The sequence below is a fragment of the Bubalus kerabau genome, chromosome 23 (genome assembly GCF_029407905.1).
Source record: "Bubalus kerabau isolate K-KA32 ecotype Philippines breed swamp buffalo chromosome 23, PCC_UOA_SB_1v2, whole genome shotgun sequence".
NCBI classification, from domain to species: Eukaryota; Metazoa; Chordata; class Mammalia; order Artiodactyla; family Bovidae; genus Bubalus; species Bubalus kerabau.
In genome coordinates, this window is record NC_073646.1 from 7,578,340 (window position 1) to 7,600,497 (window position 22,158).

The 22,158-nt window shown below is 42.3% G+C and overlaps 1 protein-coding gene across 9 annotated transcripts in view; it reads left to right on the forward strand.

The window, feature by feature from the left end:
• Positions 1-22,158, forward strand: part of LOC129637986 (RNA binding protein fox-1 homolog 1) — a 408,351-nt gene that overhangs the window by 350,410 nt on the left and 35,783 nt on the right. For 4 of the 9 annotated variants that reach the window (XM_055562372.1, XM_055562375.1, XM_055562377.1 and 1 more), the window contains exons 10-11: positions 8,598-8,640; positions 13,888-13,952. In XM_055562372.1, the coding sequence (XP_055418347.1) occupies positions 8,598-8,640; positions 13,888-13,952 (108 nt within the window). Of the gene's footprint in view, positions 1-2,335; positions 2,376-8,597; positions 8,641-13,887; positions 13,953-22,158 lie in introns of all 9 variants that reach the window. The other 5 variants (XM_055562374.1, XM_055562378.1, XM_055562380.1 and 2 more) reach the window with 2 other exon arrangements.

A 22,158-nucleotide genomic window follows, 5' to 3' on the forward strand; every position in this document is an offset into this window, starting at 1 on the left:
ACAGTCCATGGGGTCACAAAGAGTCAGACAGTACTGAGTGACTGACACTTTCACCTTCTTTGCATAATCCTCCCTTGACGTGGGCACCTACTCACCTCTTTCCCCATTTTGCAGCCAAAGAAGAGACGCTCAGGTTACTCAGAGCATTAGTTCCAGGGCCCCTAGCTGCTGATTGCTGAGGCTGTGATCCAGAGGCCCGTGTGTTTCCCGTCTAATTTGGCTCTCGTATGGTGCTGTGCTTTTGGAGGAGGTTATGGGGAGATGAGGCTGCCCCGACACCAGGATCAGCATGTGCCAAAGGTGTGCCAGCATGAAGGAGCATTCAGAGCTGCTCTGATCTGGCTGAATGATCAGCACTGGGCGCAGTCTTGTTGGCAGAGACCGGCCGTGCCTTCTGACCCCCGGCAGACAGTATCCTTTTATGTTGGAAGTGTTGAAAACAAAATCAAAGCCTAGCTCAGGATGCCACACACTCAGTATCTGGGATTAGGGTTTGATGCTGCTTGACAAGGGCCCTTGTGAACAGGAGCCCTTTTCGATCCAAATGAAGACAGCTGAAAGCCATGCCTACCAGCCTCCTTAGTGTGTGAAATCTCTGCACCCTGTTTAAAGACGATGGTACTTGGGGTTTAGCCCTTCAGCTCGGAAAAGCTCTGAGGAGCCCATGCGGTGTTCTCCAACAAAGCAGTGTCGCTGCCATATGCGTGTGTGCATGTGTGTGTTGTCGGTGCCTCCCTCGGCTCTCAGTGTGCTCAGCCTTCCTGTGGGTCTGCTCTGCTCCTGAAACCTGCTGAAATCCTTGGGTAATCGACATCATGTTTTCGGTTAGGACCCCAGCTCCATTCCACAGTGGGGCACATGGGTCCTTTGCCAGAATCATAAATCATCTGTAAACTCCATGGGAAGGTTGTAATAACAACAGTTACCCTTTGGAAAACATGCCTTTAGAAACTCGCATTTTTATATTTGAGACGTCTTGGGATCTTGGCAAAAGCCTGTGAGGTGTGCAGGCTATGTGGGGTCCTCACTGAACCCGTTTCAATGCTTAGGAATTATACGTCGGTTTCCCAGGGTTACAGACTTTCTTTCTCTGGCTGTTTCGCTCAAGGTAAACCATGAGACTTCTGGAGAAGTCCAGGATCTTTTATTTACCCCTCCTGTGAAGTCTCTTCTCTCTGGCATGACTCTGTGGACAGGGATCAGAGAGCCACTGTGAGGCTTGGCTTTTTCAGCCATCACATGCGGTTCTGCTCAGTCTGGATATAATTTATGTGAATGTACACACAGACATAGGCATGTGCACACGGGTGACATGTGAGTACACATAGACACACAGATGTGCAAACACGTATTACTACATGCATCATATGCACACTATTTACATTCATAAACACATGCACGCACATGCATTTACATGTACAAACTAACAAACATACATATATGCAAAAATCTGGGGGCTTCCTGGGTTGGCCCCATGGTGAAAGAATCCACCTTTCAATGCAGGAGACTAGGGTTCAATCCCTCCATTGGGAAGATCCTCTGGAGAAGGAAATGGCAACCCACTCCAGTATTCTTGCCTGGAGAATCCCATGGACTGAGCAGCCTGGTGGGCTGCAGTCCATGGGTTCACAAAGATTTGGACACGACTATGCCACTGAGCAAGCATGCATGCATACATGTACATGAATCGCACACATACACAAATGCCCACCTGAGTCCTTGCACACACATCTGTATACCTGTTCACAGACCATATAACTAGAGATAGTCCCCTCCCTTTCCCATAATAGAGGGTCACATGGAATTACCAAATATTAGAGTATGAAATACTAGAGTGTGAAAGAATATAGAAGAAAATCTCTGAAATCCTTTGGATCTCAGCTCCCCTGAGATCATTCAGCTGTAATCCATATTGAAAGCGTGACATCCGTACCCCTATATTTATCAATCGTATATTTTAAGCAGATGATTTGTTTTTCTGGGAAGGAGCTAGGGGTTTGGCTGAATGCAAATATGATCCTTGTTTCGGCGTGGGCCACTTGAAACATACGTGAATCCTCTCTGCATCTGCACCCCTCTGGAAAGTCCACTACCCAGCACAGCATTGCCACTGTGTCCTGATTCTGGGCCCCCACCGAACCCCAGCTTCATTTTTTCTCAGTCTGACAGACTGCTGTTGTCTCCAGCCTCCTTAACCAGTGTGGAAACGATCCCCGGTTCCTGCGTCTCGGCTGGCCCTTGTGACCAGACTAACTTGGCCGGTGCAGGGGTTGGTGTGTCTGCATGGGGAAGTGCACTAATATGAATGTTTTTCTTTGTGTGTGCACCCTTGCAGTGTTGTTTACCAGGATGGATTTTATGGTGCAGACATTTATGTAAGTATCCATTAACATGCATGCCACCCTTGTTTCTCGCCGGAGTCATTCTTTTTACAAGTTTGCTACGATTTCTCAGCTGGGTGTCTTCTATTTCCGCTTCCCGTGGGAAAGAGTCAAAGTCTCGGAGGACAGACGGCCTTCTGCTCACGGTAGCCGTCGTGCTATTGAGTGAGTGGAATGAACTCCTTGATTCATTTCAGAATAAAAGAATTGTATTTATTCAAAATAAATAAAATACTGACTTTTTTCCCCATGTCCAATTAAAGACTTTGCCGCGAAAAGAAATTCTCTCCCAAATGCCCAATTGGGGTCTCTGTGTTTTCAGTCCAATATTTAAGATGAGAGCTGTAGTTACCAGCTGTAGAGGGTGAAAAGATATTTTCATGGCTAATGTTTTCTTTAATGTCTCTTTAATGTTTTCTTGTATACATTGAATTATTTATCATGACAGCCCTAGAAAGATTCCCCTCAAGTCCCCGTTTCTCTCTTTCTTTCCCCACATTGATGGTTTTAGTAAGAAACATCTCCTGACAAGATATAGATCCATTTGAGCATTCAACTCTTATTTTTTTCAACCCCTGATTTCCCTCTATTTCCCCAAAACAGTTACCTGACTTAGAATTATTAGTCCTATTTAGGATTGTTTGTTAAATGGTACCACTTTATTAAGCTTCTCACTTTTAGAGAAGAGGAGGATGTTTCTCATTATGGGGCCATAATTAAATTTATCTAACTTGATCTAGAGATAGTTATTCACCGATGGTATGATATTAGCATCAGTGTTATGAAAATGACTTGGAATAAACACAACTTAAAAGAAATGGGGGATATTTTCTAAATCACATCATTATTTTCATTATGAGTGACCTCAGATAAATTCAGTGGAATCATGTTTGTTGTTTTATAGACTAGATAACAAAGAAAAATATAGCCATATTCCTGATCAAATTGAGGCAATTTACTAGAAAATAGGAAAGATGCTAGTTATTTAATTTTCTTCCCTTTGAATTTCAAATAATTACAATTTTGAGCCAGAGTATTAATCTCCATCAATGATAAACTTGGGTTTTATTATTATTATATTAAGTATATTTATTATAATCTGTGAGTTAGTTTTTATTTTTTTTCCCTTAATAAAATGAAAGAACAACCTACCTGTCTTTTATTCACCCACGGAACAACCAGTTTCCTTTTTGTGGGTCTACCTCCATCCACTCCTTCTCAAGTCCTCTTTTTCCAAGCTTGAGTTTGTACCATTTTAAATAGAGAAACAGGCAGGGGCTAAAGAGTCTGGCCCTTCTCCATATCCTCAGATATCCACTGATCACAAACATCAATCTATCCCCTTCCCCTAGGGTAGCTTCTGGATGGAGCATGCATATGGAGGAAGTAAGGACTTAGTTGGTGCTTCCCTGGTGGCTCAGACAGTAAAGAATCTGCCTCCAATTCGGTAGACACGGGTTCGATCCCCACGTCAAGAAGATCCCCTGGAAAAGGAAATGGCAACCCTCTCCATTGTTCTTGCCTGGGAAATTCCACAGATGGAGGAGCCCGGTGGGCTACAGTCCAAGGGGTTGCAAAGAATCGAACATGACTTAGCGACTAAACGGCAGCAACAACCCCTTGAGATACAGCTATATCTCCTTTGAGATACAGCTATGTTCAGATAACTGAAAATGTCCTCCCTGCTCCCTTTTTTAAAAAAAAGAAATGATGACTAAAGAGGTTCATAAAAAGACACACAAGATTCTATTTTTATTTAAAGGAAGTTTGTGGCTGGCTCGTTCAATCTCATTAAAAATAATGCGCAGTGAGTAGGTCTAGGGCCATCCTGAGGGGATCTGGGACATGTCTTAGACACACTGGCCACCTCTCCTGGGTCTAAATCAGTTGTTTCTCTTTTCATTTTACTGGGCAGAGTTGTAAGCTTCTGGCTTCAGTTACTTTTAAGGGAGATAATGGGAGTCTGCTCTCCACTTCTTCCTATTCAGATAGTTCTGTCTTGACAGTGGATCAGAGCAACCCAGACAACAGCATGGGAGCCAGGACCACTGACCTTTTGTACACACCCCACTTTCTCCAGCACATGCTCCTCTTTGTGCCCAAGGTCCCCATCCCTCCCACATCATGGTGGAGCCCTCAGGCATCTCCCAGCCCTGCCGAAACAAATAGGATTTGAAAGACCTGCACGGATCCCTGTAACTAGCAAGTCACAACCTCCTCTGTAGAAATAGCTCCTCTTAAACTTTGCAGGGAAGAGAGGATTGAGGAGAGAGAGAGAGAAAAAGACAGCAATGATCATAGATACCCTGACAGAGCTGGAGGCAGTGGATGTGTTATAAGATGCTGTGAGCCAGAAACGAAGGTTAAAAACTAGGGATGCTCCTTTGGGCTGAGTGCAAAGAAAAATCATCTTGCTGGGAAGCCCAGCTCTGCAGGAAAAAGGCTGCCTGCCCTGCTCTGACCCAGTGCATATGGCTACTCACCAGAGGACAGAGAGGTCTTCTAAGTCAGCAAGGAGGGTCACAGAGGTCACTACCTGGGTCTCTTCTACCTGGGGCATAACACACACACACACACACACACACACACACTTATTTGAAAAGGTAGCAATTGAGCTTCCATAACTAGCCTATCAAACCTACACTTTCACTCATTGCTAAGCGGCACATATTTCCATAAACTCCTTTGAATTAAAAATCAGGCCACAGCATTGTAAGTCAGCTCTGTGCTGTGCTCAGTTGCTCAGCCCTCATGTCCAACTCTTTGCAACCCTATGGACTGTAGCCCATCAGGCTTCTCTGTCTATGGGATTTTCCAGGCAAGAATACTAGAGTGGTTACCATGCCCTCCTCCAGGGGATCTTCCCGACTCAGAGATCTAACCTGTGTCTGCTGCACTACAGGCAGATTCTTTACCACTGAGCCACCAGGGAAGCCCAAATCAACCATACTTTAATAGAAAAAGAAGAAAAAGTAGACTAGGTTAATGAAGAAATACAGAAATAATAGGAGAGGCAACACATGGATAGGATCAAGTGTTTGAAAGTTGAAGAACCACGCTCCTTGGACTTGCAAAGCAATCCATTAGATTGAAGGGTGAAGCTAGAGATCTCATAAGGCCAACCTTGATCGAGGAGCTGAAAATAAGGGTTGCTGAACCAAACTTAGCCAGGACATGTGTCTTCACCCACTCAGGGAGATAGCAAAGAATATGGAATTAGATCAAAAGATAACTATTGAAAATGGAGGAAAGGACATGATAATAGAGCTATATATATATAAAAAAAAGACCTGACAAGCTCTCAGTAGAAACTAGAGTAAAATAATAGAGTTCTGAGCACTAGGAGAAAGGAAAGAAAAGATAGGAAAAAAGAGAGAGATGATACAGAATATAAATATTAACCTTACTCCCTTTTATTGAAAAAGCCCTAAGCTTCCTAACAGGACTTCCCTGGTGACTCAGTGGTAAAGAATCCGTTTGCCAATGCAGGAGACATGGGTTAGTTCCCTGGGTCAGGAAATGGCAACCCACTCCGGTATTCTTGCCTGGAGAATCTCACGGACAGAGGAGCCTGGTGGGCTACAACAAAGCTTTCTTACACTCAAAGCAGCTGTGAGGCTATCTAGCAAATATGTCTGGATAAGATTCCAGTGCACTTTTGTATCATGCCTAGATCCCATTATAAAGAGGTTCTGGGTGACACCATGACTTCTGTACATTATTTCAGAATTCATGTCACTCTGTCGTCCATGGATCTTCAAGAGGCAACCTCATTTCAGTGATGTTTGCGCTCAGGACAGAGGTGTCAGTAGCTTTTGGAACATGGAAAAGGGAAATTCTCCAGATAAAACCCCCAAGTGTTTATTCCTGAGACTTTGCTTTCTGTGTGGGCCAGCTGGGGGGTTCTGGTCAGTCACCAGGTGGCAAGGCAACAGCTCATCCGGAAGTTAAGTGTCTCCTGTGTAAGAAACATGATATTCACACTCCACATCACCTCACCCTCTGTGCACAGGGTTCTATCAAGTGTGTTAGCTGCTCAGTCCTGTCTGATTTTTTGCAACCCCATGGACTGTAGCTCAGCAGGCTCCTCTGTCCATGGGATTCTCCAGGGAAGAATACTAGAGTAGGTTGCCATGCCCTCCTCCAGGGGATCTTTCTGACTTGGGGATAAAACTTGGGTCTCATGCATTGCAGGCAAATTCTTTACCATCTGTGTCCTGGTCCTAATCAAGGAGCAGTCTTATTACCCATCACCTCCATTGTTTTTTCCCCAGAGGAGGAGACTTTTTTTTCAGAAAAGAGATGAAATCTTTTGCCCGGACATCTTCACTGACACTGTGGTTTGAGCCCATGAAATGGATCAAATTGCAAAGTTCGACCCTTAAGCCCTGGGCCAACAGAAGGACATCATTGCCTCCACTGAGCAAACTTGAGAATGCAGTGAAAGACAAGCAAGGAGGAGGGTGAGAAGTGAGAGGATAACGGAGAGCGTGTGAGCTGGACCGGTCACAGGGAATAATATCTGTACTTGAAATATTCAAATGACAGAGAGAGATGGGGGAACTTCTATAGGCATAGTTCCTCAGACATAGAATTCTAACTTAAAAGGGAAGGCTCAGTAGAACTAGGAGCTTCCCTGGTTCGATTCCTGGGTCAGGAAGAACCCCTGGAGAAGGGATGGGCTAACCAATCCCGTATTCTTGATTGTTGTTTGTTTAGTTGCTCAGTCATGTCCGATTCTTTGCGATCCCATGGTCTGTAGCTTACCAGGCTCCTCTGTCCATAGAATTTTCCAAGCAAGAATACTGGAGTGGGTTGCCATTTCCTTCTCTAGGCGATCTTTCTGACCCAGGGATCGAACCTGGGTCTCATGCTTGGCAGGTGGATTCTTTACCGCTGAGCTACCAGGAAAGCTGCACACACACACACACACACACACACACACACACACACACTCATGCACATATATTTCCCCCCACCACACCTCCCTGACCAGGGATTGAACCCATGCTCCCTGCATTGGAAGTGCAGAATTTTAACCACTGGACCACAAAGAAGTTCCTTAAAATATACACACTATACGTATACACACACACACACGCCTTTATCAGGCAGGTCCCTACATCTGTTAAACTGTTCAATCACCTTGATGTCTGCCTTGGAACTGGAACACTTCACTTCCAACTAGAACCACTCACGGGAAAAAATCAGCCTCATTCACAAATCACTGTCACATCCCAAACTGCTCCCCAGTCTATCCAAGGGTTCTGTTGAGATCTTGTGAGTGTTTGGACCTGAATGAAGTGATGGTGGGTTAATGACATCCATCTTCAAAGAAGCTTTTCCAGACCCATGCATACTCACGCCCCCATGCTCTCTTTCACACACACACACACGCACATGAGTAATGTTTCCAGTCACATATGTTAAAATTAGCTTTAGTAGCTTTGATCTGATTCATTGTTTCCTGAAGTACAATTGCTCTGTCTGTTGTTATTTGAAATTAAATTAAGAAAAAAATAAAGGCATTAAAAAGAAAAAAAGAATAATTTGTAGTCACCATAGGTCATGTTTGTTTGTTTTAAATTATAGCTTTACTGAAGTATAATTGACAAATAAAATTATAAGGTATTTTTTTTAAAGGTGTTGATACAGTTACTGTCATCTTAACTGCCTCCATCATTTGGCATCAAAGTTAAATCCTCAGGTGTGCCCAAGAAATCCAACCATGAGATAAAGAGAGAAATGAGAGAGCAAGTTAATTTGAACTCTTGGAAATGGCACCCCCCTCCAGTATTCTTGCCTGGAGAATCCCATGGACAGAGGAGCCTGGTGGGCTGTGGTCCACGGGGTCGCAAAGAGTGGACACGACTGAAGCGACTTAGCACACATGCAATATGCTTGGAAGGGAAAAAAGCCATGAAAGTATCCTTTTTCCTTCTTTAAAAATACATGCAGAATTATAACACAAATACAATGAGGGTGGTTTGATCCCCACCCCCACCTGCTTGATACTCTCCATTACAGAGATTCGTGGCTCAAAAATGTTCAGCATTCCTTGGTCCTGCTTTTGGTTTAATGGGTCATGCTAGGTCTTAGTGACAAAAGAGAAGCAAACTTGGAAATGAAGTGCTCCGGAATTTCTGTCTGACTTATGCATTTTCTTTATTTATTTCATTTTTGCATTGAAAACATTACATTTCTGTTTCCTTATAGAGTAGTGTATCAAGAGCCTGTGTATGGCAATAAATTGCTGCAGGTATGAAATCCTGGCTGGTGGAAAAACTCATCACTATTGATTGTGGGTTTGCTGTGAAATCCTACTAACAAGATGATTCTGGGGAGGGCGGGGAGACATTCTCTAACATAGAAGGAGGGAAGACTGAACTGAATTTTCCAGTTTTGATATCAATTCTTCTAGAAGAGAGACACTCATCTTGAAATCTTTTTTTCCCCTCTCTGCTAGATTATGTGTGTATCAGATTTGAGATTGGGCTTGGCTGTTTCTTTCTTGGCTTAAAATGTATCTGGCTTCAGTGAACATAAACTCAGTGAAAAAAATCCAAGGGTTTCATTGAACCAATTGTCTGAAAAAAATTTTAGTAATTTCCTGGAGTCAACGGGGATGGTTAAACCAAAACCCTTTTATAATTCAGCATCAAGGATCAGTATACACTGTAGTTTCTTATAAATTTATTTCACATTTTCTGCCATAACTCTCAAACCTATTTCTCACTGATGAAACAACCCCAAATAAACAAACTTGTTCAAACTTGAGGGAAACAAAAACCAACACCTCCATTGGCGTGTAGCTGGATAAGTTCCAAATTTTGTCTATAACCAACACAAAAACTGTCAAATAAAATGAAAGAAGAATGTAAAACTAAAATGATCAGTGGGAATTTTATTACATGGGTTTCCCTTTAACCTGAGATTGTCCCTTTTGTTCAGTATTAAGTCAATTAAGAAAGTACTTTTTTTTTTTTTCCAGTGAGATTAATCAAGTTTTAATAAGAAATCTAATATGAAACAAATGGCTATTTGGACTAAGGAGAGAACCAAATAATTAAAATTTCTGAGATATGCTTTTATTTTCACCTTTTAAGAAAAGCTGGACTTCAAAAACAGCTGAATGTATCACACAAATAAGTTAAAGAGTAGTGATTTATATGAAGGATTTTATATTTTGCAAATAATGCTCTTGTAAGTGTCATTGGTGGAGAAGGCGATGGCACCCCACTCCAGTACTCTTGCCTGGAAAATCCCATGGACGGAGGAGCCTGGTGGGCTGCAGTCCATGGGGTCACAGAGTTGGACACGACTGAGCGACTTCACTTTCACTTTTCACTTTCATGCATTGGAGAAGGAAATGGCAACCCACTCCAGTGTTCTTGCCTGGAGAATCCCAGGGACGGGGGAGCCTGGTGGGCTGCCGTCTATGGGGTCGCGCAGAGTCGGACACGACTGAAGTGACTTAGCAGCAGCAGCAGCAAGTGTCGTTAGAGTGAATAAATTTTATGTATATCATTAATCCACCTGTTTTAGACAAAGTGAGATCCTTGAATATTCTGAGAAAGGAGGAAGCCCTGTGTCCTCATTGATATACAAAAATTTCACCTCACTTCCTCAGCAGTTTGCCATTTGGGCATTTGAACTTTTTTTTCCCAAAAGTATGCTCTCAAGTTAAAAATGTGATTTCCATCATCAAACCACTTGGTGATGCAGTGGAGATCCACAGAGCTCATTAATACTGCTTTACAAAATTCCACAAATGAGAAACCAGTTTCATTTCATTTAACTTAACATCTCCCAAACCTATGTGGTCATGAAACCTTGCCTTTCCCTTGATGAAGATCCCACCAAGCACAGTTTTGAAAATGTTTCATTGGAGCATCATTAAAGTACTTAATTGATAACTTCCCCCCTTGGACCTCCAGAGGTCTTGCCAACAAAGGAAGTATTCCCAAGCCTGTGAATCAATATCTTTGATGGTTGCCACTGGTGGTGGGGGCAGGGGTGGGAGGGGGAATCCATAATGACCATTTAAAATACATATTTTCTATAATATCACATGTCTATTTTGATGCCCAGCATGTGAAATTATATTTTGTGAGTAGGGAGCATAGAACTATTGTGTGCTTGTCATTCCTTTTCTTTCTTTTTCACCTTTACTTTGGTGGTGGGAAAAATCTGTCAAGGATGCATTTTTGTTTTTGTCCTAAGGTCTGGGAGGATCAGGTTTAAGGTGTATTTGTGCTTTGATGACCACAAATGAAAGTGAGCACTTCTTTTTCAAACATTACCCCAGAACCTTGCTGAAGCTTTGGCTGTACTCGGCAAGCTGCAAAATATGGGCAATAAAATGGATTAAAATCACCTGTTAGAAAGGCAAATTAAAGCAATTTGTAATTTTTTTATCATTTTACAGTGTGTGCATGCATGCACCGAGTCAGTATGCAACTCTGGTTTTCCCCTTAAATGGATTCCATGCCGAAGAAGAATCGCAAAGGAAGATGATGCAGTATATAGGAGCAGAGGTGTCAAGCCATCTACCCCTTTTTCTCTGTCCAATTACTGCAAATTCCAGGGGTCACTTGGACCTGGGCTGTCCAGTACTGTAGCCACCAGCCCCATGTGGTGGCTTACATTTTAATTCAAATGAATTCAACATTAAATAAATTTAAAAAGCCATTTGTTGTAGCCCCCACATTTCAAGATTTCCATAGACATTTAGGACAAGTGGCTACCATATTGGACGGCACAAGTATAGAACATTTGTGTTCATCATCAAGTCTATTGACACCTAGGAGATCATGGACCAAGGTCAAAATCTCTCCACCGGTTCCACAGACTTTACCAAACTATGACCTTGACTCATGAATCAGGAATACTTGTAAACATACTCTTAAATAGCAAAGATAAGTGTCAGGACTTTGACCTCTTGTGCCTGTCTTACATGGAAGCCCATACTTGTTTTCTCTACATGGTTAATACATGGGCAAATAGAGAATGGATCCTTCCCAAAGCTTCATAGACAAGCCCCTCAGTTGTTCAGAAGGATCCCAGGTGTACACTCCTCCATTTTATATCAATGCAATAAGCGTCAACCTAGTGGTCAGTGAGGGGCTGCTGCTGGCTGGGTCAGAAAGAATCCACCTGCAATGCAGGTAGACCCAGGCTGTTTGATCCCTGGGTTGGGAAGATCCCCTGGAGAAGGAAACGGCAACTCACTCCAGTATTCTTGCCTGGAAGATCCCATGAACAGAGAAGCCTGGCGAGCTACAGTCCATGGGGTCAAAAAGAGTCAGACATGACTTAGTGACTAAACCATCGCATTCAGTGAGGTTCATTTTAAGTCTATTCTGTTTGCATTGCCAAAGTTTTCCCCACTTATCAAAAGTGCTACCTACTTCCATTGACAGAAACCATTGCAGAAGTTGAGGGAGTCCTCCAGAATTCAAACAAAGAGGTTTTGCAAGTAGGATGTTGCTAGAAGTCTTTCCGGGAACCAAATTTACAGTCACCACATCATGATTGATTGACATGGCCCTTGATGCAATGCGCTTTGCAGTAACTTTTGTTTTTCAGTCTGAGAGTGACAGAAAACACACACGCACACACACACACGCACACACACACACGCACACGCACACACACAGACACGCACGCGCATGCTCACATTCTCCACTCAGAGTTTTCAGCTGGTGGCAGCTAATGCCTCTGAGCCATCAGGAAGCCAGTGCCAGCCCCTCCCTACCTCATTAAGTTCAGTACACATGCGTGCACACCTGTGTTTCTGCGGATGCCTGATGAAAGGCGAGGAGATGGGCAAGCTGATGAAAAGACTGGCTCCAGAAATCGGGTGAGCCGATTTCCCCTCAGCCCATCAGTCTGTACCTGGAGCTCGGTGCTCCCTGTGACAAGTGCTTTGGTTTCCCAGCTCCTCGGCTCATTTAATGAGTTTCTCCGTCCTAATTAGAGAACATGGTGTTTGGAACACCAGGTGGTTTCTGGCTAAGACCTCTTTTTCTTTTTTAACTTTCACATTGTTTTTTCAAGGGAGACTTTTAAAAAAAATAAAAATACTGGCTCCAAATTATGGGTGATTATCTGTCAGAATGTCTTGGAGGTGTCTTCTCCAGAGTGATCCAAAGAAGGAGCTTGATTAAGGAGAAACTAGCTTTTTGGAATGGCCACGTAAGTGATAGAAAATTTGCTTTGAAAGTTGGTTATGATTTGGCAAAGAGTAGAAATAAATTGCAGGGACCACTGTACCTATCACTGTTCCGATAGATGCTTCTTGCAAGTTTCTCATTCATCTGTCTTCTATGCTGTACGTGGAGCCAAGAATAATGAACTGCTTTACTCAAGATACTACCATTAAATCCCCCCAACATCCAGTTACTTTGCTATTAGAAGCCCTCTGACATGGTTGTGTCCTGAACTGCCGCTTCACAGCAAGGGTGAGAACCCTTCTCCCAGAGTATCGTGGGACTATATATTCTATTTAGAACCTGAATGGCCCCCGTGTTATCAGTGGAGACTGGATCCCGTTAACTGTACTAAGATCATTCAACAGTGGTTGATGTATCACTGTGGTCTGCTGAGCAAGGAGTTCTGTTATTTTCACAGTTTGATAACCAATGCTCCACTGAACACAATTCCTTTCGAATATGCCCATTTGCTTGTCCTCTGCTTAATTGAACAATTGCAATTACTGGTACATACAACTAAATGTTAATTATTTTTCTCCAATTTTTTTCTCTCTCCTAATGATTTCATTTACAAATTGGAAGACTTTATCATATTTTCCACAACAAACAAATTCCCCATTTGAACCAGTGTGATATCTTGAGCTGAAAAGACAGAATTTTTAAGCAGTGCTCAAGATTCCTTTTTTTTAATCATTATGTGACATTTAAAAAGCTAGAGACAATCTTCTGTCGTTGCTTTAGTGGTTGAACAACTACATATGCAAGAGACTCCTAACACAGTTTCAATCAAAGGATTATCTTATTTTTGTAAGTAAATATCAAAGGCATTAACATTAATAAATATCAAAGATAGCAGGGCATTAGCTTGACCTGTATTGGATTTTTAAGGACGTAATCAAAGATGGTTTGAATAAGATGTAAGTTGATAACTGATAAACCAAGGTAAAGCATACTCATTTTTGAAAATCTGGAAAGTTCAGCAAAGTAGAAAAAGCATTTAAATAATCTCCCATAATCCTCTGTACCCCAAAATGATTACCATTAATTAACATGTAGGTACATCTCCTTCAGAGGGTCTCTGGGTTCCTGCTTACAACTGCTAATCTTTAACATCCAGCTGGGGCTGGTCGTCCACCCCACATCTTTCTCGCGTGTTTTGGTACTAAGCTTTCATTAACCTCCACTTGAGTTCGCTAGATGTGGGTCACTGCTGTTCTGCTGGGGTCTCACCATCAGGCGCCCTGAGTCAGCCCCCTCTGAGTTCCTAAGCCTGCTTTCTCCTTGTGTTTTAGGGTGGTTATGCTGCATACCGCTACGCCCAGCCCACCCCTGCCACTGCCGCTGCCTACAGTGACAGGTAAGGGCTTTCCTTCTCACGCTTGACTATTACCTGGAAATGAACTTAGCTGGTGGGAGGCGAGCCTCTCGTGTGGTCTCGGTGCAAATGCATGACTGCTGGGGAAGGCAGTGCCCCGAAAGTTAGGTCTCACGGTGAAGGTCAGCACGGGGCCGCCAGGACGCAGTGACGCCTAGCTCGCCCTGATCGCTCGCCCTCTCTGCTAAGACACAAAGACGGTGGGTCCGTGCAAAGCTGCTTTTCCTCTGACAGTTCCTCTGACAGCATGCCCTGCATGCACAAAATACACCCCTTGAACAACCTTCTCCTGGACTTCTCTGTAAAATCCTGGATTCATGTAACTCATAGGACGAAAGCCAAGAGAGGATCCCACAGGGTTTACCTCGATTTTCAACACCTCAGTTCCCTTTTTTACACCTTTGTACAGTCAGGAAACCATTCCCTTTTATTGCCTTTTAAGATCCTGCCTGAAGGAATATGGGCAGTGTGTCTGGCATTCATCAGGAGAGTCTTTCTTTTTGGCAATGCCCAGACCCTGTGCCTATGAACATAAGCCAACATTTATTTGTAATGCACACCACATGTGAAGACTGGCAGTGGAAGGGACTGAAGTAGGTTTAAGAAACGCAGAAGTCAGGACTGGATGGCGGGGAGGCGGGGTGGTGAGGGCTGGGGGTTGGAGGAGCTCTATTACCCATTACCCAGGCTTAACAGATGACTCGGTTTCTGAAATGGCAAGCCACAGCTATTTTTGTATAAGTGCTTTGGAAAAAAAAAGAAAGTGTGCGTTTCCATATTGAATGCAAATCGTTGGCTCTGTTTTCAGAGGACATAAATGTGAATGTTCAGATGCTCTGCATGCACAAATGTCATGGAGGGTGCTTATTTTGGGTAATGACTCCTTTAATTTAAAACTATGTTTCCTGAATAAAACAGTAATGGTAACAGTTTGCATGTGTGGCTGAGGCATGCTGGGTTCGACAGGTAAGCAGGAGGTGTCTTGGACTCGTGAATGGGGAGTGTTGGCAGACTCTGGGTCTCCCCTCGGATCTCTTGTGACTCAGTTCCTCTCTTAGTTTGCTGTGGTATGCTTTCTCTGCAGTTCCATTCCATTTCTCACAAGATGTATCCTTAGTTCTTTGTAACTACAGACTTCTTCGGAGGTATACGAAAGCAAAAGAAATTCCTGAACCCTCAATGTCATACTTTGAAAACCCCAGGCATAAAAACTCGTGATCAAATAGCTCTTTGGCAAGACAGAGTTGAGATCTGTTATCTGATTGTATGCAGGTATTATTCCTATAACTTCCTATTATTCTTATAAACAGCCATCGAGAGCTCTCAAGTCTGGAGGGAGCTTCCAGAGAAACCCAAACAATTGTCAGCACACAGTTCTAAATACTTAAATTATCCAGTTACCCAATCATCCGTTGCTAGGATGCAAAATATGTTTTATGAAAGTTGCTATCTTCAATACACTTTGACACTAAATTAGGGAAATTGAGAGGGTCAAAAAAGCTAATAAAAACGATGACAGTCTTGAAATTCTCAAGATCATTCTACAAATGAAAAGGCTTAATTCTATTAAATTCTGCACACTGCATATTCACAGAGTGTCAATTGTAACGTGGTTCATCTACAACCCTTAATTATTTTTATGAAAATATCTCTCAATGCTAAATTCTCCAACACCCACTTTGTATATAATTATAATCATAGTAACTTTAGCCTGCTGCATAATTATAAGAATCTTAAACAGATTTATGTCTTTGATTTTTTTTTTAATCTTGCTGCTTGGTATAAGTGCATCTATCCCCAAGCTGAAAAAAAGGTTAATTACAAAAATATAATTTAAATTACTTTCTTTAATATGACCAAAATAGACATTTGAAAAAAAACCAACAGTGTTTAATACTATTCTTAGATAGAATTACTTGAGGATCTGGCCATCTCCATTTGCATTTGCCTTACAAAATAAGTTAAAATTTTGCTGCACTTGGGGGCACCATATATACAAATATATGTATGAAATCTGTTATTTTAATATTATTAAGATTTCTCACTGGCAACCTGTCCTACTGAAAAATTGCCCTCATTCTTGGTTTGGTAAATCTTGACTAACTCTGCAATTCCCACTTTGGTGTAATAGTTTCAGTTGAAGAGACCAACTAAACCTACTCTTGTCCATATAATTGGCCTCTTGCTGTTCATTAAAGAAATTTGCACATTAGGTCTTTTTGGTTGCTGTGGAAATTGATTACTAGTCCTATTTCACTTGCCACTTATGGAAATATTGCATCGAGAGAAATGCACACATAGATAAAATTACCAGAAAACAATCTTAAAAATTATGTTTCTGGTTTGATTTGTAAAGTGTATCTATGAAACGGTGGTACTTCCGTTTATTGTTAGTAAGCAGGTAAAGAGGAGGAAGACTCTTCAAGAGAAGACACATGTTTAGGGGAAAATGTGAAATTATCAGAAGAGCTTTCCAGTCAGTTAGAGATGGCAAGAATCTAGAGTTATCTCAGGGAAGTTGTGTAATCACTTATTTTTACTCCATCACAGGATAATGTCAGTAGGGAGAGACTCTTAGTACCTACTTTCTACAAGACAGGCAGGATGACAAAGAGAAAAGCTTCTTAACCCAAAGAAACTCCTTCAAAATAGGAAATAAAATCAGAAGGAACAGAGACTGTTTGGGTCACACTCACTGGCTGTCAACCTGATCCAAGGAGAAACCACAAGCTTTCTTATCATGAGATTCACTTCTCAAACATCTTGAAAGGGAAAGAAGTTTGATGTCCCCAGTTGGTAGAATTTTACCTTTTATCAGCACAAATTAAGCCCTCATCAAATTAAAGATTCAGGGGCCTTTTGGAAAATCTTAAACTCCAGTAACCTCAGGACTGGCCAGAAGTTCGTTGATGGCCACCTTGTTAACTCCCTGCCCATCAGCTTCTCGGTTAAATGATCACACGATGATTATCTCAGAGTACCCTGAGAGTTTCTTGAATGCCGACCTCCGGAAGGAAGACCATCTGGTGTGGGCAGTGATTTCCCCCCAAAGAAAAAGACCTGACTAGACTAGGTAATTTTGCAGGCTCATTGACGAATCGAGTGGCAATAGGCAGATGTCTTTCTTGGGCATTCAGGAAAGATTTGGTAAGCCTTTGACTTCACCTCAAATCTTCTAATCTCACTTTGATTTGTGGAAAGCCAACTATCTGGACTCTCAAGGGAGATGGTTTTCTGAGCTTGAACCGATCAAAGCATGGCAGTGGGGCCGATGATCATCTGGTCATTGCATGCCACTTGGTGTTGCTGATGTGTTTGTGGTATGTTCTGGATTGGACAGGTCCATCACCACATTAGCTCAATGAATGGCTTGCTTGAATGAAGCCTGGGGGCAGGCTTCTCTTGATTGACTGGCTCTCGGTTTCTTTGTGTCTTCTCACCTGGTCCTTGTTGCATCTTTGAGCAGCCAAACTGGGAGGCAGGGAGGGAGAGGGGAAGATTTCCTTTTCAATGAATCACTCTACAGGTATTTGGGTAAACGTGTCTGATGTGTACACAGCTTTGATGACAATGTTACCACGCCAAAAAGGCAAACATCCGTCATGCTTGCCCTGCTTGCCGAACATCCTAACATCCCCTAACACACAGTGCATGGAAACAGCCCTCCACATTAGGGCAGAAGGGAACTCAATTCAGACCAGCTAGAGGAGAAACTAGTAGAGGCATTCACTCTGAGACTTCATGATGACCAGGTGCCCTGCTAGTTACCCTGGGGCACTGTTTTCATGGACACTTGCATTTCCATAAAGATCCTTAAAAGTTAGCAGCTTTTGACCTACAGCAGTAGCCCCAGCCATACAGGTGCCTCTAGACTGAGCAAAAGAGACAGCAAGCAACAGGCTTTTGTTTGTTGTTTTATTTTCTACCCTTTTTTTTGTTTTTTGAGACCTTTAAGTTTTTCAGCAACATTAGACTCTACCATATGAAACCACTATTTTTGTGGGTCCCAAATGGTAGAATATTGGCAATTTCATATAGCTCAGCTTAATAGAGGAGCTTCCCCAATGACTCAGTGGTAAGGAATCTGACCATAATTCAGGAGTCACAGGTTTGATCCCTGGGTCAGGAAGATCCCCTGGAGGAGGAAATGGCAACCTACTCCAGTATTCTTGCCTGGAAAAAATCCCATGGAGAGGAGCCTGGTGGGCTACAATCCATGGGGTCACAGAGTTGGACATGAGCGTCTCAGTTGGACTGAGCAACGGACTAATCACAGCTTAATAGAAGCCCAATTAAAATGCCATAATATCAATATCAATAATCTTGCTCTCTGCCTATTCATACATATACATATATGTATGTTGTGTATATATATTGCTCACATATACATGTGAAAAATATATGTATACACAACACATACACACACTTCTGCCTTAGGACCTCATGGAGGACTTATATGTGTGTCTAGATAAATAAATCTTAATACAAGGAGGTCAGGATATGCCAAGTTGTGCCAGTCATTAGCCCCATGCTAGAACATCTTTTAAATGTGATACTCATAACCTATAAATAATAGGTTCTATGTCAGAGAGAAATAGATTAGTAGCCTTTCTTAAAACTCAATAGCAATAAGTAGTCATGTCTTTGGGGTCATGGAGCGGTTGATCTATAGATCAACTATTTAAAATTATATGGTGGTAGAGATAGATAGGGGCTTCCCTGAGAGCTCAGTTGGTAAAGAATCTGCCTGCAATGCAGGAGACCCTGGTTTGATATCTGGGTTGGGAAGAGCTGCTGGAGAAGGGATAGGCTACCTACTCCAGTATTCATGGGCTTCCTTGGTGGCTCAGATGGTAAAGAATCTGGCTACAATGTGGGAGATCTGGGTTGGATCCTTGGGTTGGGAAGATCTCCTGGAGGAGGGAATGGCTACCCACTCCAGTATTTTGGCCTGGAGAATCCCCATGGACAAAGGAGCCTGGCGGGCTACAGTCTATGGGGTCACAAAGAGTTGGACACAACTGAAATGACGTAGCACAGCACAGCACAGAGATAGATAGGTACCTACATACATAGATGGATAGGTGGATGGATGGATGGATGGATGGAAAGGTAGATAGATGATAGGTACATAAGTGGTTAGGTGGATGAATGGAAAGAAAAAGAGAAGAGAGAAAGAGGGAAGAAAAAAGGAAAGAAAGCAAGAAGGAAGGAAGTATGGACAGATAGGAAAAGACCATCTTTCTATGCTCTCATAATAAGCTTCACGGCAGGACATAGAACTAAATTCTTATGTATAGCCTTAGTTTGATCTAAACTGAAAAACTAAAGGGGTTTGAGTTGATTTCCATTTGTGTGGCTACTCACTACTATTTTAGAATGTTTTACTTCCTGGATTTAGATTAAATAATAGAGAAATGTCATTAAAATAAGGCTAATAATTGCATTTAAAATGATATACCATTTTTTGTGGCGTATTTATCGAATCATATAGGCTAAAAACTAAGGGGTTGCCAGGCTACAAAGCATATATATGAGCACCATGAAATGAAAAATTTAATTTACCCTTCAAATTTTTTTTGGTAGAAGGGTTAATTTTTAAATATTGTAATACTTTAGGGACTTCACAATTTTACTCTTTCTGTTGAAAGCTTCATCTCTGGATCATGTGGATTCCTGAATGAGGGTAGACCATGCAAAAGCAGAGATAGGAGGGAAGTTTGATAGTTTTCCCTGTTCCTCTTGTGTGAACAGAGTTAGATCAAGGTTGAAACTGTTTCTGGTTAAAGAGCACCCATTCTTTGTGATGTGTGCAATGAGGGATTTCAAGATCTTAGACCAGTGCTTTGTGTGAAGCACTATCTCCTTTGGGTTTCCCAGGTGGTGCTAGAGGTAAAGAACCCTCCTGCTAATGCAGGAGATGTAAGAGACATTGGTTCAATCCCTGGGTCAGGAAGAAACCCTGGAGAAGGAAATGGCAACCCACTCCAGTATTCTTGCCTGGAGAATCCAATGGACAGAGGAGCCTGGCATAGGATCGCAAGGAGTCAGACAAGACTGAAGTGACTTAATACTCTCTCCCGTGGCCAGTTCATGACCAGGTGACTGCTTCTGATGACATATTTACTAGTTTTCCAGGACGGGAGAAAACCATGGACCATGTAATATGGTGACCAACTCTCTTGTCCAGAGAATGGCCAAACTTTAACCAGGCTTCTTTCCTATATGCTGTGAAAATAGCTTTTCTTGTATGAAAGGATGACAACAGCTTTGCTTTCTCCTTTTTTATCCAATTTTGTTTTGAATGTTCTTCCTCAGCAAAGTAAAAGTTGGCAACTCTATGATAGACTCCATATTATATTTTATTTACATTTTCAATCCTTTTTGAGAAATCCACTGGTGGAAAAATAGAGTGAGGGTGTTGTAAAACTTGGTGATGCCAACAGTGGAATTCTCAGATGGACGAGGACCTGAGGGCTTAGTTCATGGGTGTCCAGAGAGGATAGAGCCACAATTAAGACCAGGACCCGGGGTCAAAAGAGGGCTATTTGGGACTCACATTCCAACATGTGAGTTAAAACAGCAGCAAGCAGTGGTTACTCCTCTGTATCTTTTATTGATAGTGCTCTGTTGAAGTTGTTCTTGATTTTAGCTGTTAATCTTTTCCACTGTTCTCACTCACCCATTGGACTTTCCTGGTGGCTCACACTGTAAAGAATCTGCCTGCCATGCAGGAGACCTGGATTCGATCCCTGGGTTGGGAAGATTCCTTGGAGAAGGGAATGGCAAACCCACTCCAGTCTTTTTGCCTGGAGAATTCCAGGGACAGAGGAACCTGGTGGGCTACAGTCCATGGGGTCGCACAGAGTCAGACTCAACTGAGTGACTGACACTTTCACTCATCCTGATGAGCTCTTCTGGGTCCTGCAATTTAAAAAAGAAAAAGTTGCTCTGTGAACTTGTAATAGGAATGAGTCACTAATGTCTGTATTTATATCGTTTTTACTGCAGTGCCCAGAATAGCACGTACAGCTTTCAATTAGAACACTGGGTTGAAAATATGCATTCATACATAGTAGTGTATATTATCTATTCTTATTTTTTATTTATATTCTTGTCCTTCTTTTTGGTTTAAAGTTTACTTTCTTAACTTGTTCATTTTTTCCCCCAGTGACTCAGGGTCCCCTCAGGAAGAGAAAGTGAAGCTGATTAATCTAGACAGCTTTAGGGTAACTAGAAAGAAACAGGTATTGTCTGTAAATTTCATTTTCCAAGGTACACAAGCCAGATCAAAATAAATTTATCAATAAAACTTGCCATATATATGAAAATGCTCCTGTGAAAATGTTCATTAGGTGGAAACAGAGGACTTTGGTACTCTTACTGTTTCCTAAGACTTCTTGAAGTTTAATATAGTAGCTGGGCAAACTTTGATTCAGATCATCTCTCTGTGATAATTATAATAATTATTATAATAACAGTGATAGCAACAGTAGCTATGTATGGAGACCTTGCTCTGTGATTGGCCCTGTTCAAGGTGCTTTATAAAGACAGTCATGGACTTGGCATACCAACCCTATTAAATTGATGTTGCCACCTCCATTTCACAGATGGGGAAGTCAAGACTGGGGAAGGATGAAGAAGCTCAGTTCAGCTTGAGAGTGAAGTCTATGCCCTTAGTCCCCAGGCTCTGAGCATCTTAGTAGAGCAACCTTGAGGAGTCATTTCTCGGTCTTCCATCACATCACGTGTGATGGGTTTATTGATTCCACCTCACACAGTGGTTCGGAGGTTTCAAGATACTGCCTATGAAATATTCAGCACGTCAAGGGGCTATATAAAATGTTCTCGTTTTTATTTTCATGTTATTTCCATAATCCTCAATTCCAATTTTTCATATTTTATTTTATATTTCCGTAACATGATCCACTCGGAGAAGGCAATGGCAACCCACTCCAGTACTCTTGCCTGGAAAATCCCATGGATGGAGGAGCCTGGTGGGCTGCAGTCCATGGGGTCACTAGGAGTCAGACACGACTGAGTGACTTCACTTTCACTTTTCACTTTCATGCATTGGAGAAGGAAATGGCAACCCACTCCAGTGTTCTTGCCTGGAGAATCCCAGGGACGGGGGAGCGTGGTGGGCTGCCGTCTATGGGGTCGCACAGAGTCGGACACGACTGAAGCG